At 34.8% G+C, this 20,363-nt stretch overlaps 1 protein-coding gene across 1 annotated transcript in view; it reads right to left on the minus strand.

Annotated features, from left to right (window-relative positions):
* The window catches only part of TBC1D19 (TBC1 domain family member 19), a 115,706-nt gene that overhangs the window by 76,183 nt on the left and 19,160 nt on the right, over positions 1-20,363 (minus strand). The window contains 5 exon segments of the mRNA XM_033106673.1: positions 898-972; positions 12,354-12,376; positions 12,379-12,428; positions 18,005-18,050; positions 19,070-19,142. Of these exon segments, the coding sequence (XP_032962564.1) occupies positions 898-972; positions 12,354-12,376; positions 12,379-12,428; positions 18,005-18,050; positions 19,070-19,142 (267 nt within the window).

Below are 20,363 nucleotides of genomic sequence, written 5' to 3' on the forward strand. Positions count from 1 at the left end.
TTCACCTCGAGTGAGTGGCCCGGCTGTTTGTGTATTTTACCGCATATGGCCCTTGGTGAAAAACGTTGAAAAAAGTTTGGACACCCCTGTCCTATATGAAAGACAGTATAGTACACAATACTACATGTTTAGACAGTTTTTCATATAAATTTATCCTTTTTTACACCATCCTTCTGGTGTCTTCCATGACTTGTCCTTGGATATTATCCAAAGTACACCCACTATATTCTGTCCAACAGCAAGGAATAAATATCAGGTAGGGAGAATGAAATGAAGAGAAACTTGTTCTCTCCTACTCGTGAGCAGCTGTAAAGAATCCAGAACATTCCTCAAGTGGATTTTCTCTCCTTTTTCATCTCTTCCCACCTCAAAGCCCAGATTGACAAACAAATGTTGAGTATTAGACCTAAGTAAATCTAATAGTATTCAATCTAAATAGTTCAGAGAGATGACAAATCATTCTTTTAATTCCCTATGTTAACACTGATTGTTAATAAAGATGGTACCATATTGGCTATTACAAGATGACAGTGCCTGAATTCCATCTCTAATTTAAAAATATGGTTAATTGTGCTAATTAGCAGAAAAGTAAGGAGACTAAAGGTAATTAAAATCTTTAAAGTGCATTTAAAGTACAGCCAAATCTCTAAATAATCTATACCGAAGATTCTGTCCTTTATTTCTATTTATTCTCAAGTTATAGGTTTATTACAAAAAGCATTACAGCATACGTAATAGAAATCTATACAGAATACAGCCACATAATTGGCCTTTTACAGATTTGTTTCAAAACAAAGTGATATACTAGTAAAAAAAACAGATAAATCTGCCTAACAGTTATAACTTCATATTTCATAGTGCTTGATTCACAGTAAAAAACTTAAATGTTAAAAGTACCTTTCGTGCCAATGGGATGCTCAGTTCAGTGCACATACTATTTAAACTCTTCAAAATTCTTTTTTCCCAACTTCCCTGAAACAAGGAACAATCTGTCACTGTTTCTGGTTAATAATACTGAAACTGATTTAAAAAAAAAAAAAAAAAAACACTGGTAAAAACACTAAAGATATGGTTATACAGAAATGGTGAGGTTGGTTGAGATTGGTTATCTTCATTTATTAGTTCTGTCAACAAATATGGATTACTGCCTACAATGTGCCCGACACTATCCTTAGTGCTGTGAATTAAGCCATGAGTAACAGAAAAGTCTCAGTTCCCATAAAACTGACAGTCTAGTGAAGGATGGGAATGGGGATAGATTAGAAAAAAAAATCAGTAAGTCATATGGTGATAAACATCATAAGAAAAAATAGCAGATAATAAAAAGGTAAATTAAATTTAAGCATTCTATAAATGTTTGATACTCAGGAATCATACTAATGACCTAGTAAAAAATAAAATTTTATAGAAACTATTATGTTATCATTTTTGCAAACATGACTTTTCAGACCTAAATACTTCAGCATGAATGTTTTAAGAATAAGAACCACCTCCTATATATCCATAATACCACTACCACACACACAAAATTAATAATATTTCAGATCATCTAATATATAGTCCATATTCAAAATTTTCCAGTTGTCCCCAATATGTCTTTTACAGATTTTAAAAATCTAGGATCCAATAAAAATTCATTCATTACATTAGATTTGGTTGTTAGGTCTCTTAGTCTAGCTTAATCCAGCGTCTCTTTGTCATTTTCTTTTTCATGATAATTGACTTTTTGAAGTGTCCGAGACAGCTATCTTTTAGAATGTCTCACAATCAGGATTTGTCTTACAGCTTTTCACACTATTGATTACCTTCTTCTCTATCACCTACATCTCTTGTAAATTTGAAATAATAAGTTAATTTTAATAGTACGTCATAGACTGATTATCTATATATATATCATATTTTAGCAAACTACTCTTTTTAATGCCAAGATAAAATGTCATAATTATTTTTTGGCTTTTTACTAAAACATGCCTAAGCCTAAAAAGGCCACTTCTGACTCACTGAAACTAAAATAAAATAATACCAAAGCTCCAAAATTTAGACCAAATAAAGAGAAAAGAACTATACATTATATTATTCACAAAGGACAATTATAACTAGTCAATAAAAGTAGAATAATAATAATAGCTCTGTTATGTGGTTGTTATAAAATTAAAGATGTAAAGTCACAAGACATTATTATGTCACTTTGAACAATGACATAATAATGATAATAATCATTCAATAATTGATAGCTTTTACTACACTATCATTAGTCATAGCTTCTCTGTTAACACATATTTGAATACATTCATTACTGCCTTTATCTGGCATATACTCTCAATGCGCCCCTCCAATCCTCAGCATACTTATTCCTATTTTATCTGAATAAACCTTACTCACCTTTCAGGTCTTCACCTCTGCTGAGCCTTCTCTTGCCTGGAGTCCCCACCCCAGCTGGTCTTAGGTGCCTATTGCTCATGGGCTCTCAAAGCACCGATTCGTTCACCTATTATGGTGCATTATCACACTTTGTCTGGCACACAACAGACGCTCAATAATTGAACAGATTTCTACTCTAAGTAATGTTGCAAGAATTTAAACCTATTTTTGATACAATGGCCTAAGCAATGAATGAACAAAAACAAAATACTCATCTATAGGAGAAATGTAGAGCTGTGTGAAATGTATAAGGTTTATTTTATTAAATATATGCAAATAGATTTTTCAAGAATAAAATAAAACTCTTAAATAAACTGTATAAAATACCCCCGAAATTAATTCCATTTACTGGCTTATTTTCAATCCTCTTTAATTTTTTCACTGTAAATATTTCTCTTAGATCCAAAACTTAAAATACATGAGAGTACTTGATTCCTGATCAACATTAATTACAACAATACAGCCCACTTTCACCCCAACACCCTTATTCTCAATTTATCGGGATCAATTTTATTCAACTTCTAGATCTCAGCTTAAATAACATTTCCTCTAACAGATCGTCTGTCCCTTGCTCCCCCCACGCCCAACTGTGGCGGTAGCAGGTACAAGAGAGGTGTTTTGTGTTTTTTTTTAAGTAATTTTAATTCAATCAATACTATAAAAATAAAATTTGCATAAAGATTAAAAATCCAATCCTTGAATTTTTATTATTTCTCCTATTATATAAAGAACAAAACTGCTATCTATTGAACTATGATTCCAAATGTCCTAATGTTCGTGCAGAGCGGAGAGCAGGGAACGGGCTTCACCCACGGGCGGTGGACGGACCCGCGGCGCAAGCACCGCACACAAAAGCTGGCAGGCTGCCAGAGGCGGCCTTGGGACGGACTTTCTGGCCACTGACCATTTTGCTGGTAAGTTTGACTGTCCTGTCTGATGGCTTCCTGACCTTGGGCTGTGTGTGTACATTATTTCATTACGCTTCGTCCTTAAGCTTCTAGTGGTTCTTTAGAGAAAATCACTATAGCTACACCTCCCAGCAGGAGCAGTGTGCTCTTCAGATGTGTCATTTGGCTTCCATCTAGTTTTAATCTTTTTTTCTTAAATGTGAATTATGTTTGCTCAGGATTAGCTGAATTTGGATCTTGCTTCTCTTTAATGTAGAGCTAAATTTTTCTGAACTTGGCGAGAGGTCTTACTAAGTTGTAAAATTTATGCAAAAACTCACTTTTCTAATTAAAAAAAATCCTCATTTTCAACTACTCATAAAAAGAGCTATTAAACTGATAAAAAGACAACTCTCAGATATAAAAAAAATTTTTAAGTCACACTAAACTTCAATGTGTGGCTCATAAGATATACTGCACATATTTTCTAGATGGCAAAATACAATTTTAATACAGCACAAAAGCCCACTAAAACCTCAAACATGAAGGTCATTCAGGATAGCGTGTGTTTGACACCTTCTGGAACGACACCAATATATAAGATATTCTATAACATATATGTCAACTTCTCCTTTAAAAAATTATTTTGGCAAAAACATCTCGTTCAAGTATTTATTTTCTATAAACTATAATTTTAAGTGATTAATTACAGTTCTCCTAAATGGATACCCCACTGTACCAAGTATTTCAATTTATGAACTTTAACATATTTTAGATAGAGAGAGAAAATAGTTAAGAAAAAAGTTACACAGAAATCAGACATCAGAAGAAAGCATTCTGAATGAAGAGTTTAGGAAACAGAGCTATGTAATTTACATGTTCTTTTATTAATCTTGTGACATATGTATCATTACCCTCATTATATGAATAAGGAAGCTTTTAAAAAGAACACATGAGAGTAGAATGGAAAGAATCTTAAGACCTGAACCAAAGCTGATCAAATTTTATTCAATTACCATTTTTTTCTGTGCTCCACAACTAAAGCAGAATCTTAGAAATAACCCAGAAGAATATGACTGAAAACTGAAGGAAGGAAAGAGGAAAAGTATGTTCAATATTCAGAAAAAATGGAATTTTTGAGGTTAGAACAGGGGAAAATAAAGTGTAGTCACTGAGTTTCCAAATAATGAAAAGAAACTGATTCAACAAATATGTATTGGGCACCTAGTTCAACACATGCCACTAAAGAAGAATAAAAACAACTTCCTGCCCCTAAGAAACACATCACTTTTGTGGTGGAGGTGGGGAGGATAAAACAGATAAATATAATAATATGGGACAGGTTCAAAAATTTCATAGGGGCTCTATCAGTCCATATATCATAAACCACAGAAAGAGTATAAAAGAATGAGCAAAGAAACAGGAAGCTGGATATACCAAAACTTCTAGTTGTCAAGAACACATACCACTTCCTTTAAAATTGTTTAAAAACTGAAAGAAAAGTGATCACAGTGGTTCACCATGTCTTCTCCATACCCTGTTCCATGTTTATGATACAATGACAAGGTTGGTAGGGCTTTTCAAAGCTGCCCCTTGCAAGAATCTCAGTCAGATGGTCAGAGAAGCCATTTCCATAGACGTCAGAAATAGGCTAGAATTTCCTGACAATGAGGGGAAATCTAAGCTGAATAAAGTGGCTTCTTTCAAGCTGGGTCATCCTTTAGGTCCCTCAAGAACTATAATCTTAATTAAGTGGTATTCACTCATTCCTTTGCTTACTCACTGACTCACTGATGTATATTGAGTGCCTTCTATATGCTAAGCACAAAACTAGGACCAGTAGGTAAATGTTATAAGGAGCATATGACCATTGAATATAAAAAAGAAACTTTCTAACAAGTAAAAGACTTAACCAAAATGATGTAAGTAGGTGAAATAGTGTGTTCCCTGTTTTCAGAAGTACTTGAGCAAAAGGAGATAAACTCCAGAGGTTGAACTGGATAAATGTAAAGGTCCACTTTAGCTCCAGTTTTATAGATACTTAATTTTTCTCAGGTTCTATTTGTAGAGGCAGCTGAATAAGCCCTAAATCTCAAAAATAAATGCTCCAAAAAAAAAAAAATCATAGTCATTCCTGTGCTACCATTTAAATAAAAATTCCAATATATACTTAGCAGCAAAAAAAGAGTGGAAGTAGCAAATAAGTTCTTAAAAAATGACAGTGCACTAATACAAAATACAAAGAAAGTAATGTTTTCTACCCAAAAGACTTACAAAATAAATAAAGCTTTAAATGTTATTTAAAGGAAAATGAATGGCCTTTTACATTTAAAATGTTTAAATAGGAAGACATTACCTTTTACCCAAACCCATATCCTCTCCAAATGAAATTACTGCTGACTTCAAATCAGTTTCCCTAATAACTGGAATCCACGATATTAACTCAAAGGATTTCAACAGTTTTATAAATAAAGGAATTTCTAATCAATGAGAGGCAAAAGATTTATAAAAGAATCACAATTGTACTGAAATCTTTAAATGGGTATTAGCTATCACCTTTTTCATAACAATGAAAGTAAATAAGGAATCTTGAAAAACTGCATAATATATAGCATCTAAAACAAAACTATGAAATTACGAAATTAACAACTATTTTCTTCACCCTCTCAAAAAATAAAGTAAAACAAAATAATTATAACCCAGCTACCTAATGGAAAAAGATTGTAGTAATTCTTTGATTATCAGTGTAACACATTTACTTAAGATAATTTGGAAAACAGAACACTATGTAAAGAATAAAATAATAAATAAGCATCCACAAATTTCCATCGGCCAAAAATAACCACTGTTAACATTTTGTTCTCTTCTTTCATTTTTCTATGCATGTATGTATATAATTGAGATATGTATGTGCATATACATATACATATTCACGTACATATTTAATTAAAGTGGAATTATATTGTTTTATGTTTTGTTTTTTCCATTTAAGATGATATTGTATGCACTTTCATATTTCATATTTCTTTAAAAATTACATATCTGATGCCTGTGTAACATGATACCATGTTATATTTAAGCCAAGCTCTATTGTTCATTTAGATTCTTTTAAATTTTTCACTATTATCATGAACATAAGTCTCTGTGTTTCTCTGATGCTTTCCTTTAGATAAGCTTCTACAAGTGTAATTATACTAGGGAAAAGGGTATGAATATTTTCTAGGAGAGAATATTTTCCATTTTTTTGTTTATTCAATTCACTTGTCATTGTAATGATATGTATATCGAGCACCTACCATGTACCAGGCACTATGCCAGATGCCGGAGATACAGTTGTGAAAAGAGACACTGATCGTGCGTGTTCACAGGACACTACGGCATCTAGGGAATGATACAAACAACCCAATGTTGTGGGAGGAAGTACACAGTGCCTCCCATGTAAAGGATTGGAGACACAGGAAAAGTACCTGAAAATCTGAAATCTGGGGGTCGGAGAGCCTTCCTAAAAAAGCTATCATGTAACCTGACACATGAAGAATGTGCATAAGTTAGCCCGAAATATGTGGGAGGCAGTTACAGGTAGAAGCAACAGCATGAGCAATGGTGCCCCTACTGGAACAACTAAGAGGTCGAGTATGATTAGACAGACAGAATGTGTATGTGTGGAAGTGGGGAGCGGAGTGGCAGGAGGGGGAGGGACGGTGTGAGAAGGCAAGAAATCAGACCTGAGTGGGAAAAAGGGACAACGTCATTAACAACCTCGCAGACATGAGTAGAAGATTAGAATTATATCCTAAATATCTTGAAATTTTAAAGAAATAGAGTGACAATACAGAAGACAGAAAGACGAGTCAGGAAGGGGATTCAAATTGAAATAATGTAAAACTAAGAAAATTCTCATTTTTGCTTAGGTTACTGGATTGACAGAGAACAGGGTAAATACAATCATAGCATATTATGATTTTGCCTGAGCAGTTCTGGACTGGATACAGAAATGGGCTGAATATCATCTAGAGCCAGACTTCCAGGTTCAAACCCCAATTCTTCCACTTACTACTTTTAGGAAGTTGGATGTAAGATCATAAGAGTAACTCACCTCATAGGCTTTTCATGCATACGAAATGAGTGAATACTTGTAAAGCACTAAAGTATTACCTGGCAAACACTTAGAGCTCTGTGTGCTTATTAGCACACAAGAAAACTCACGCATTTATATTTATCATGAGGTGTATCAATTTCTCCAAATACTACTTTCTCTGAGAGGTATAGCAAAGCAATTCCCAAAGTATTTTACATGGAAATAGGATTTCATGGTCTCATAAGTTTGAACAACACTGGATTAAATAAAATTGAACAGTCTCCTTACTGCAGAATTTCTCTGAGCCTTTAACATGCCAAAATAGATTGTAAGCAACAAAATGAATGCGTATTGGATTAACACCCAAAGAATAAAATAAATATCCATGAGTCCATACTAATATAAATAAGTGATTGGACAAATAAAAGGGGGGGACAACTCTTCCATGCAGAAAAATTCCAAATAATTCCTGTTGATACTCCCTCCTCAAGGAAATAGGACATAACTGCCCCTTCTTAAGTGTGGACCATATACAGTGACTTCCTTCCAAAGAGTACAGTATACAAAGGGGGAGAAAAAGAGTGACATCATAGCTGAGAAACCTCACAAATAGTACCTCAACCAGACGATCAAGGTCAACATCGACAGTGCTAAATCACGTTGATAGTGTGTACCCTGATATGATGTGATGAATATAAATGGCGCTTTCTACCTGTGGTCGTCCTCCCAAAAGACCTACAACGCCAGGCTAATCATAAGAAAAACATCAGACAAATTCCAACAGAGCGATATTCTACAAAATACCTGACCAGTACTTCTCAAAACTGTCAAGGTCATCAGAAACAAGGAAAGTCTGAGAAACTGTCATAGCCAACAGGAGCCTAAGGAGACATGAAAACCAAATGTAATGTGTTATCTTGGATAGGATTCTGGAACAGAAAAACGACATTAGGTTAAAGCTAAGGAAATCTGAGTAAAGTACGAACTTCAGTTAATAATAATGTATTAATACCAGTTCACTAATCGTAACAAATGTAAGGAGTTAATAAAGAAAACCAGTATTGGATCTATGGAAACTCCCTGTACTGCCCTCTCAACTTTTCTGTACTTCTAAAACTCTTGTAAAAAATAAAGTCTATTAAAAATAATAAAGTACACTGTGATTCACCAAGAAGAAGGCAGTATGTGCCTCATTCCCAAACTTATTTGTCCACGGAACCCTTTTTGTGGAGCGTCTCTCAGGGCTAGTGTTCAGCAGAAATTACTCTGGGAAATGCTGATACAGGATAAGAAGCCTCTTTCCTTCATTAGCCCAGACAATTAAACACCAATCCAGCTTGCCAAAAACTGTGGAGAGCTGATTTACATCCCAACTCTGAAGACAAAAGCAAGAGCTAAGTGAAGTTAAATAACTCAAAATTTTAATGGGAAAAATATTCTCCAGGGTCCAGTCCCAAAATATTTTCTGCCCACATATTTTAGTGAATAAAAGGAGAAGGAAACACTAACTGAAATTGTTCAAGTTCTTTTTGATTATGAAGAGCAAAGAACAACCTGGTAAGGAACCACCTGTCCCAGTTCCTTCCCAGTGCTCCTACAAAGCCTCCCAGCCACCTCCTCTACAACATACAGCACTTTCTAGTTTCTATTACAACTACTTGTATCCAAGTCTTCTTTCAATTATTAAACCATGAAGTTATCTTAAGGCAGAATCTGTATCTCAGTTATTTCTGAATCTCCCATGGCACATAGCAGAGAAGGTCAGGTATTCAGTAAATATCTTTTAAATGAATATTGTAATCATTGGTGTGATAGCAAACGTCTTTACTATTCATTCAACATAAACTTACTAAACTTCTGCTACATAAAAGTCAGTATACTAGATTTGATGGATATGCAAAAACATTTTTAACTTTTTACTGCTTTCAAAAGACTTATAACAAAAGACAGAAAGATGTGTACAGAAATTACTATAATAGAATGGAATTCATGATTCGGGCCATAAAATGATCGTGTGCTAAAAGAGTCCAAAAGAGAGATCCTTTACAACAGGAGTAATATAACAACATTAGAGAAGAGATGTGACCTGAGCTGACCCTCAAAAAACAGGTGGGATTTTCATAATGCAAAGCAGGCAGAAAGGGCTTTCCGTGACAAGAAAAAATAAGAAAGGTGTTAAAGATGCAAGAGAGAAAGACAACATGATTCACTTGGAAGGGTGCATAGGACACTTATCAGCAGCAGAAACTGATAAGGTGAAAGGGGAAGCGGGGGCTTTGGAGCAGGAACTTAACTTGTGAGGCAATTGGGAGTCACTAAAAGTTCATTAGAAGGCAGTAAGATATGGTAAAGCTATTCATCTGCTTGTGGTTAATAATAATTGTATTGAAATTACATAAGGTGATGGGAAAGACACATCGAAAGTAAGAATAAGACAAGGATAGGAATTAATGCCTGAAAAAAGTAAGCACTCGATAAAAGACAGTTGTCATTATCATCATGGTCATTGTGATCACTATGGCAATGACCTTGATCATGGAAAAGAAAAGAAGGCCATACATAACACTATGGGAAGAAATAATTTATAGAATTGAGGGACTATTTGGATATGGAAAATTGAGATCAAAGGTATTTCAAGTCTAAATCACTATAATGATGGAAACCAATGAACAGAAATGGGAAAGTCAGGAAGAGACACTCCTTTTAGGAATAACATCATAAACTCACTTTTAGACATGTTGAGCTTGCTCTCACAGAGAAATACACAGTAGAGAGTCGATCATAGAGGACTGGAGCCAAAAAGATGGGGCACCAAAGGAAGCTATGAAAGTTTGACCTAAATATTAAGTGGCAAATATTAAAAATGGGTGAGGTAGAGGTAGAATTTCAGGCTACACTTGCATGGAAAAACTTTGGGAAAACCTAAATGGAAAGCAGATAATGAATGATGAACAATAAAAGGATTGACAGGAAGCAAAATGAATCCACTGAAAGATGAATAAATGGATTTAGACCAAATTAACGGTAAAAATAAAACTTAGGTGATTTTCCTCCTAAGTATTCAACAATTTGGGAGAAGGAAAAAGTGGACGGTAGAGGTAGCCTTAGCCTGAAAACTGGAATGGTAAACAGAATAGAAATCTAATGGTGCAAGAGGGACATGATGGAATGGCAGTGATGCAATCCAAACTAGGTTGCTTTCATGCAAAGAGAGACCTGCTCAATAGAACAGGAAGCTGAAGAACTAGATGACTTGAGGAGAACAAATATAGGAAGATAGGCAAACACTAACTGGTAGACGAGGTATTTAGCATGACCATGGTTAAAGAATCGGTTATTTTAACAAATATTTATTGACAGGTTTCTGTGGGCTAGGCACTGTGCTAGATGCTGAGGATAAAAAAACATAGTCCCTACTGTTACAGAATGAATCATTCAATGCAGGGATTGGCAAACTTTCTGTAATAGGGCAACAGTAAACATTTTAGACTTTGCATGTCATAACGTCTCTTGCAGCTACTTAACTCCGACCCCGTAGTGCAAAAGCACCCATATACGACATAAATAAATGAGACTGTTTTCTAATAAAACGTGTTTTATTAATTCCCATAATTTTCATGGGTCACAAGATAAAAGAGAGAATACATACACCTACTATTCATATATATTCGCAGCAACTAGCAGTAGGCTGTAAGAATGGACCTATTATTTACCTATCTCTTCAGTCGTAACAGAAAAACCAACTGTTGTTTTGTTTTTTACATCTAATATGCCAAAACTGATACTTTCTCCAAACTTTTTGGAAATTTTCAAATTTCACAAAAAGATATTTAGACCCAACCTTTTTACTTGGGGGTGGGGGGGCGTGAATTATATCTATACTACAGAATATCAAACAATTATTTCACACATGTATCATTTAATGATTATGCTTTATGACATATCAATAAATAACTATTATCTAATTGTTAGCCCTAACGGTACCATGTAGAGATAGAAAAACATTACATATTTCCTCATATATCTCCATGATTTTTGTTTATATTGCTTCCTTTCACAATCTAATTTTGAGGGTTTTTTAAGTAAAACTTGAAAAATAAAATCTGCCTAAGATCCACTTCTATGCAACATGGTAACTCAAAGCCACAGGCATTTCTTGGTGCAGCAGAACCTCTATGATAATTGTTGAAGTTAGACGATGGAAGTTCTTTGGGGTATATTTGAAATGCTTCATAATAATTTCTGAGACTGTGATGGAGAAAGAAGATCAACTCTGTGATTTCCATCAAATGCCTCGGCAGCGGCTGTCACAGAGCCCTACCCAGCACTGTGAAGTAGGAACAGTGCTACCTGGCAGACAGGTGGGCCAGGTTGCACCAGGGCAAAGGACAATGTAGAGTCAGGGGCATGTGACAGAACTTATTTTGTATTTTAACAGCTTTTTACATTGTTTCTGTTTAAGTTATTTTATTCTTTTAAAGTGATTTTAGCTGTTTTCGGCTCATTTTAGACAGCAAATTCATTTGACTGCTGCAACAGAACACAATTAGTAGCACGTGAGAACAAATAATATTTCAAATACAGTATCAATAACACTGGCTTCAAAAGCCAAAATTTTAAGGTAAGAATGAGTCAGTTCATTACCATTTCATTTCTTTAATATCCCAGAGCATGAAGAATGAATGTTGCATGATACTTTCATCATATTTTAAATTTCAGGCAAGTATGGTACACAATTTTTTTTCTTCTACTCAACATTTTCAGGACTACTTTAGTGAAATAGGTGTGATCCTCGGTTACTGTAAGTAAAAAGGAAGAGTACGCAAATACTATTCACGCCACTTTAGTGGTTCTTACCCAGCTTTTCACGTAATGAGTAATATATACCCTGATCTCAGCAAGGATCTTTCACTCTTCATTGTATAACTTGGCATGGAAAAATAAAATTAAAATGAACAATAGCCAACCTGTGCTTTTCTCATGTACACCAAGGCTCTTTAAGATGTTCGGGAGGTGCAGCAGGATGACTAGGTAAAGGGAACCTAGGGGGAAAAAGAGGCAGCTAAATATTGTACATTGTTCTTGGTAATCCACGAATTCTTTTAGTTAGAAATTACTTACCTCTGTAGTCCATGTTATTAATTAAACAATATTTGTTAGCAGTTCTGTGTTTACACAAGGTGCAACAGGCTAATAAAATGTTAATTGTTATCCTACTAGTACTGTAGTTTTCGATTAGCAATTGAATTACTTTGTTAAATTGCATAATAATCTGAATTCATAAATTGAGGTTAATTTTAAAATTATTTAGCTCTGTAAATGCTCATAGGAAAATTGTCATAACTGTTAATTTTAACATATAAGTATAACATTTAGAGGAATTTTTTAAGGTCAAAAAAAATCTATTGACTTACTAACATATCAACTCTTTTCATTTACCTCAATTTCCTTTTCTATGTGATTATATATTTTTTATACAGTTGAAATGACAATATACATACTATCTATTTTAATAGCCCTGTTTTAATACATAATACATAAATTCACAAATTTAGTAAAATTAAAAAAATTTAATGTCTTAGAAATTATTTCTGTTTTCTAAGTAATTTTACATTTTACATTCAAAATGTATTGTTTTTATTAAGAAAACATTTATTTACGCAACAAATTTTTGAGCCATTCTAGGTACCGAGTATATGGTGGTGATTAAAACAATACCCTCTATTCTCATATACCTAACATTCTAGTAAGGAAAGACAGTCAATAATTATAAAAAAAATAAATAAAAAGAATAATATCAGGTAGTAGTAAGTGCCATGAAAAAATGAGAGCAGCGTAATGATATAGAAGTGATTTGGGAGAGTAGGAAAGATATCTAGGGGAGCTAATATTTGAATTCAGACATGAGTGAGAATGAGAAGCCTACTATCCAAAGATCTGGGGGAAGAACATTCCTGGCAGAGGGACAGCCAGGAACCTGAGGTGGAAACCTGCAATGTTTAAAAATCAGAGAAGCCAGAATGATTGGAATATAACGATTGAGGTACAGGGTGACGTGAAATCATAGAGAAGGCAATAGGAGAACATGAAAGTTCAACGTTTACTTAGCGGGTCCTTATATATTTCTTTCACAACAACATATAACTCCTACTGAAGTTAGTCATAGGACTCGTTCCTACAGCAAAGCAACCATGTTCCAATAATCAAGAACTATACATTCCTCATCCAAACTGGGACGTCAGCATGTGAAGCGTTAATGATATAGCAAGTCACTTGTACGAATCCCAGAACCTAAGCTCAAATGTCCATAAGAAACATTTCTAGAATAGAAAAAGGCAACCTATTCTACCTAATTTATAAAGCAGTTTCACTTACTGATTATTTCTAGCTAATTGTTTTTTCCAGTGAAATCTACATTCCACATACCTAAGTAAATCACCTTTTTCAAAGGAAAAAAAATTGATAATATCTAGATACCTCAGTATTTCTTCTTATATACAAGATAGTTTTAAAAATATATATTTCATACTGCTCAATATATGATTTGCAAAGGGACATGCAGTTTAAAATTAAATATCACTTTAAAATCCTTCCATTTAATGTTAATTCTTTCAAAACTTAAGAAAAACCTAGAAATTTAGGATTGAAACTGGAGAACACTTACTGATGATTGTAAGAGTTATTTAACTCTCAAAGAAATGTATCCAAAAACACCAAGTAGCAAGAAGTGGCAACCCCAAAATCATTAATATTAACCCAAATCAAGTTAGATATGTATTAATTCAGAAATATCTAATGAGAACCTACTAAGTACTTAAGGCAACAGAGACCCAGCAGTGAACAAAACAGGCTACAATGTCTGTCCTCGTGGCACTCACATTCAGTACTCTGAAGAGATGAGGGTTGTCAGACAGGAAGAATGCACGGAAACTGTGCAGCAAACTTGACTCCTGCCTCGTTCCATCCCCCTCATTACTTTTCATCTGTTTCCACCCCACTGACACTGTTTTAGGCAACCAACATCTTTTGCCAGCATTTATCTGACAGATTCTTAAGCAGTGTCCCCTGCTGCCAGACTATTTTCAAACCATTTTCCAATTTGCCTGGCTGTTATGCAGGAGCAATGCCTTCCTTATTCACCAGTGACTAGCATAAGGCGGGCACATACTGGATAACCAGCACATTGCCGAATGAATAAAATGCAAATATGATTGTGTCACTACCGTGCCTAAAATTCTAAATTGACACCCAAATGCTTTTAAGACCCAGTCTATAAAGCTTTGAGTATGAAGCACATCCCTGGCCTACCTATCTAGCATCATCCGTTACCATGCCCCTTTCCCCTGTACCACCCAGCCACACCCCTTTGGTTCCCCAATGTGCCATATTGCCACCTCTCAGTCTCGGAGCCTCTTGTTCCCTTCTGAAATCTCTGAGGCGGTTGTTTCCTTCTGCCTAAAGCAGTTCTTTTCTCTCTTTCCTCTGACTAACTCCAGCTGAGCTTTCTGATCTTGGTCTGCACTGTTTCCTGGGCTCAGCCAGTGTGACATCTCCAACCTGAGTCAGCACCTGCCCTCTGTGCTCCCGGTACCCACCCCCCCACACACACACACCACCACACGCCTCCTTCTACTGCTCTGGAATTGCCTAAGGTGTCTGTGTGCCCACCAGGAGGTAAGCTCCACAGAAGCAGAGACGATCTAGTTTGTTCATGATCCTCAAAACATCACACATAACAAGTGCACAGTAACATTTCAAATAAGGCAAGAAGAACCACATGATTAGAATATTTTGATTCAGGTCTGCCTGAGCACTCTTCCCGCAAACGCCACGAACCAGGTCTTGAGGTCTAGTGTAAAATACCCATTTTCTAAAATCTTTACATTTTGGCCCACTGCTGGCCTACTACTTCTCTAAAGTATGGTAGACATTTGAATATGCGTATACCTACTATAACAGTACTATGATGTATGGTTTTATACTGTATATATAAAGATTTTTAAAAGGTTTATTTACTTCTTTAATTTATGTTCCTCAAGGAAAAATGATAAGTCATCTAATTCTTTATAAACTGCTTTACACAAAGTACGATGAAGACTAAGACACAGAAAGAAATTGGTGCATTTTCAATGCAAAGATTGTCTTAGTGAAATCTTTATAGTAAGTTTAGGACTAATAATTACACTGAGCTCCTCAATTCAACAAATATTTATCGTGTGTTAGCATTGGTTGATGGCTCAATTACTATTTTCTGACTCAATGTCATTTATGTGATACTATAGGAGATACTAAATGAAAAGTAAAACATAATTCTTGTTTCGTAACACTTTTAATCCAGGCAAGATACAAACCTATGTGAGACGTAGTGAAACTCCATGTGCTTTGGAATCAGACCTCTGGAGGTCAAAACCCCACACTGCCATTTACTAGCTATTGATCTTCAGTAAGTTACTTAAGTGGTCTAAGCCTCAGTTTTCTCTTCTGTAAAATGGTGATGATAAATTCTATATCATAAGGTCGCTCTGAAGATTACATTACATGAGGCAATGCAGATAAATTGTTCAGCACAGTGCTTGTTATAAAATATGCATTCAATCAATGTAAATTATTATTAATATAATATTAAATAGTTACTACCAAATAATGAACAATAATTAAACAACAAAGGCAATCTTAAGTGGGAAGAGCTAACCTAGGCTACAGTTACACATTTCATATAAATAACAGAATATGGAAAGTTTTCGGTTATACTTGTTAAATCAGAATCTGACAAAATCTTTGGACAGTTTACTAAAATCAGTCAAATGAACTGAGCAATTTTTAGGTATCATCGTATAGCTCATGTGTCCATACCTCTATTAGGCATCAGAGTTATTTTTTTTGGCTCCAATTACTTTTTGTTTTCTTTACTTGTCCATTTAATAGTTTCTGCCAATGAATAATGCAACAACAGACGCTGAGTCCCACTTTATTCAGATTTATGTTAGGGGAAACACTTCCTCCCCACTCTGGACGTGTCCTTCCATGTTGAAAAGGGCTCTATTACTGTACGTTCCTGGCCTCTCGCAGGGCTTTACTCTATACCACAGAAGAAGTTCAATGCCTTATCTGTTAAATTGTGGAAGAATAAACTGGACATGCTCACCAACACTGTGTAACTGGAATCTATTGAATCCTGGAGTTTAGTTAAAGGACTCGTTTTGCTCTTGCACTCAGCTATGTCCTCCCACCTAGTCTGTATCAGAAATAAAAGTATAATTTTGATCTCTTTGGCATTTATGTTATTTGTCAATTTGTTCAGAATCCCACTGAGGAAAAAAAGGTCGCATTACTGGACTCCTTCAAAAATCCCAACAAGTTATTCAAAAATATTTAATTACCATCTATTGTGTAGGACACTGAAGGTATGACAATGAATGAAACGCTGTTCTGACACAAGTAAAAGGCTCGTTTAATAGAACAATTTTCAGGATTGTATTAGACCACAGAAATAGCAATCATCAAATGGAAATCAATGGAATTACATATAACATATGCTTTGATTCCTTTGTATCAGACACGAAGACACTGAAGTTACAAGCTTTATACATAATAGACAGATAAGTCACCATGTTCATGTTAATCAGCCTAATGTGACATTTCTAGACATATTGTGAATTTAAAACCTTACTTGTCATGATAAACGTCCATTCCTTTGGTGACCAGTACCCAAGGTATAGTCACAGTCAACTTTAGTTAATAGATAACAATTACATATGATGTAATTTAAGACTTCAAATCCAGCTGGGAAAATGGCGATAAGCAAAGAAGCAAATACTAATTTTAAAAATGTGTGTCTAAACACAGGTCCACAGGCTTTCATCTGAGTCTCTTTATTTAGAAATTGTTCTGGTAGACTGGGTTATCTTGTTTCCCAGTTAACAGCAGATTAGAAGGCACAAGTTGGAAATGGGAGTGTTAGAGACTAGAGAGTGCCAGAGAAACAGATACATTGATAGCAGTTAAAAAAAAAAAAAAGCAGACATAATGAGAACTCCGTTAGACTATAAACTCTGTGAGGGAGGGATTGTTCTTATTGTTGTACACTATATTCCCAGTACCTAGCACAGCGCTCGCACATAATAAATGTTCAATAAATGACAAAAGCTAACATCGAAAACTGTATTTTTGTAATGAAAAATAGTTCTATATAGCTCAACAGACTCTGAGGGCAAGTCCACATAAATAAAAACTTTGATGTTTTAATAATGATTCCAATTTTGCAAACAAAAAAAAAGTTAATTATATTTAGAGTGGTCATTTATTTAAAAAAAAAAAAAAGGAGAATATCAAAATGGCAACAATAAAAAAATGTTGGTAGGCTTCAGTTTTCTGAAATGTTAACTTATGAGAAACATCTTATTCCCTAATTACACTGCATAAGTGAATTGTTAATATAAATGGGGGGGAGGGGGGCAGAACTATAATTTTTAAAAGGATGAACTTATTTGAAATGGTATATAAATACTAATGAGAAAATAATAATACACTGAGAGTATATAGCAATACTGTATTCAGTACTTACAAAGTAAATATAGCTAAAAATAACAATATCTCAAAATAGGTAGGAAAAACTCACACACTCAGTTCACTATAAACAGCATTCTGAAGTTTCTTCTCCCAACCTGTTTTAAAAAATAGTAAGATATATAAACATATTAGTTTCCAAAATAAGTATACATTATAATGAAATTTATCTAAAACTGTACAGCATATTTATCTTTGAAAGAACTTTATGAACTGTCAATTAAGGAATCAGTTCCTATATATTCACTATACACATTGGCAGACACTGAGTAGCCGCGCTGTCAACATGATATTATTTTTTTTACGTAAACTATTGCACCATTTTCTCAAGATGGAGGAAAATTTCCTTCTTCTGCTGTGGAGGTACTCAGTGAATGCCCAAATCTTTAGTCATTGTACTACCCGTGCTAAGCGGAATGTTCTAAGGGAAAGGCAAGAAACAGGCAGGCACTTGATAAACACGGATCACAAGTATTAGTTACAATTAACTAGTCAGTTAACTCCTGAACAACAGAAGCAGATTAGTATAAGGTACCACCAGTCAGACATGTTAGAATGGCTGCTTAGTACTTGAACTTTTCTGGGTAAGCAAACCACTTAACAACTCAGTTTCCATGTGCAAAGGCTGCCATAGGGAACCTCTCTTCCTGTTCTAAAAAGAAGCAGGATTTTCTTTTGTTCTTTGAAAGGGTAAAAATGAGGAGAGAAAATAAGTGTAGAAGGAAAAAAATCCCTCACAAAAAAAAAGTAAGAGATCAGTTGCTTAACTAGGGCGATTCTTTATATAATATATATTCAGGATATATTTTGATCAGGAAGGTAACAGTATTGAAAACTGATAAATGGACAACAAAACCCAAAAAAGAATTAAAAAAACCTCAGAAGTTAAAAAGAAACAACTGATTAATGTCAGTCATTCCCCCTGTGCTCCTGAATTTTTGCAGCATTTTATTGATATGTCTGAAAGTTCTTATTCTTTCCAAATAGAAACCTATCCAAACACTGTTTCACAATTTTGAGCAAGTAATTGGACACCTGGGGATAAAATATTCCCTTCAAGTAAAATATTTCCTTATTTTGCTGTAAAAAAATTAGGAAAAAAAAGCAACTTACAAACCTGATGTTTTAAAGAATTCCTTAATATCTTCTTTTAATGATTCAAGTTTAATCTCAGGTCTCTGAAGACTGGCCTAATTTTAGAAAGCAGAAGAATAAAAAAGAAAAAGACAGAGGTCAAAACTAAGTCATTGGGTTGATATTTAACGCTAATGAAAATTTTAAAAAGAATGTCCAAATGTGCATACTATTTAAAAACTCCCCATTGAGATGAGAGCACCTTAAAATTAACGGGACTAACTCACAAGACAGACTTCTTCACCTACTCTTAAAATAGACAATCTGTGATAGTAGACTGTAGTCTAAATATAAAAACTTGCAGCTTATGAATATTTAGCATCATGTAGGGTTTTTATGAATACTTAACATGTATTTTTTCTGGTAGGAAAAATACCTAGATTTCTTAAGTTCCCTCTATTACTATTATATCCAACATGTACAGCACCTACACCCAACGCCCAGAAACCCGGAGCAGCCGCCATAAAAGGGAGTGCATCCTCTTAGGATTGCTGCTCACGGTGAACCTGCATCTGTTGTGCATATTTATAGAAAATATATAAAACTATTTCACAAATGCTTAGTAATGTCTTTCATCTTCAAGTGCAGGCTATCTACTCTACTGGTTTTTCATACTGTAATTTTTACCAAAAATAGTAATTTCTCCAACTTATAATGGCTTCAGTTACTTTCAACATGTTGCTCTTTCATCACCTACGAAGTTGGACAATTAAGTTCGAGAACTCATCCTAGAAAAAGTGCTACATGCCTCATTGCTGAATATCATGAAGGTCACCTTCGAAGTACTCCCCTTGGGAAGCTACGCACCAACACCAGGGCCTAGTCCACCCTTCAGAGCAATTCTGGAACTCTTTTTCTGAAATGGCCATCAGAGCTGTCATCGTATTACACTTGATGTCCTGAATGTCGTCAAAATGTCTGCCTTTCAGTATTTCCTTTACCTTCATGTAGAGAAAGAAGTCATTGGGGGCCAGATCAGGTAAGTAGGGAGGGTGTTCCAATATAGTTATTTGTTTACTGGCTAAAAACTCCCTCACAGACAGTGCCATGTGAGCTGGTGCATTGCCGTGATGCAAGAGCCATGAATTGTTGGCGAAAAGTTCAGGTCATCTAACTTTTTCACGCACTGGAAAAGTGCCTTTCAGCACTTCCAAATAGTAAACGTGGTTAACTGTTTGTCCAGTTGGTACAAATTCATAAGGAATAATCCCTCTGATATCAAGAAAAGGTTAGCAACATCCTTGCAAACAAGTTCGCGAACTTAATTGTCCAACCTT

Source organism: Rhinolophus ferrumequinum, chromosome 5 (genome assembly GCF_004115265.2).
Source record: "Rhinolophus ferrumequinum isolate MPI-CBG mRhiFer1 chromosome 5, mRhiFer1_v1.p, whole genome shotgun sequence".
In the NCBI taxonomy this organism is placed as follows: Eukaryota; Metazoa; Chordata; class Mammalia; order Chiroptera; family Rhinolophidae; genus Rhinolophus; species Rhinolophus ferrumequinum.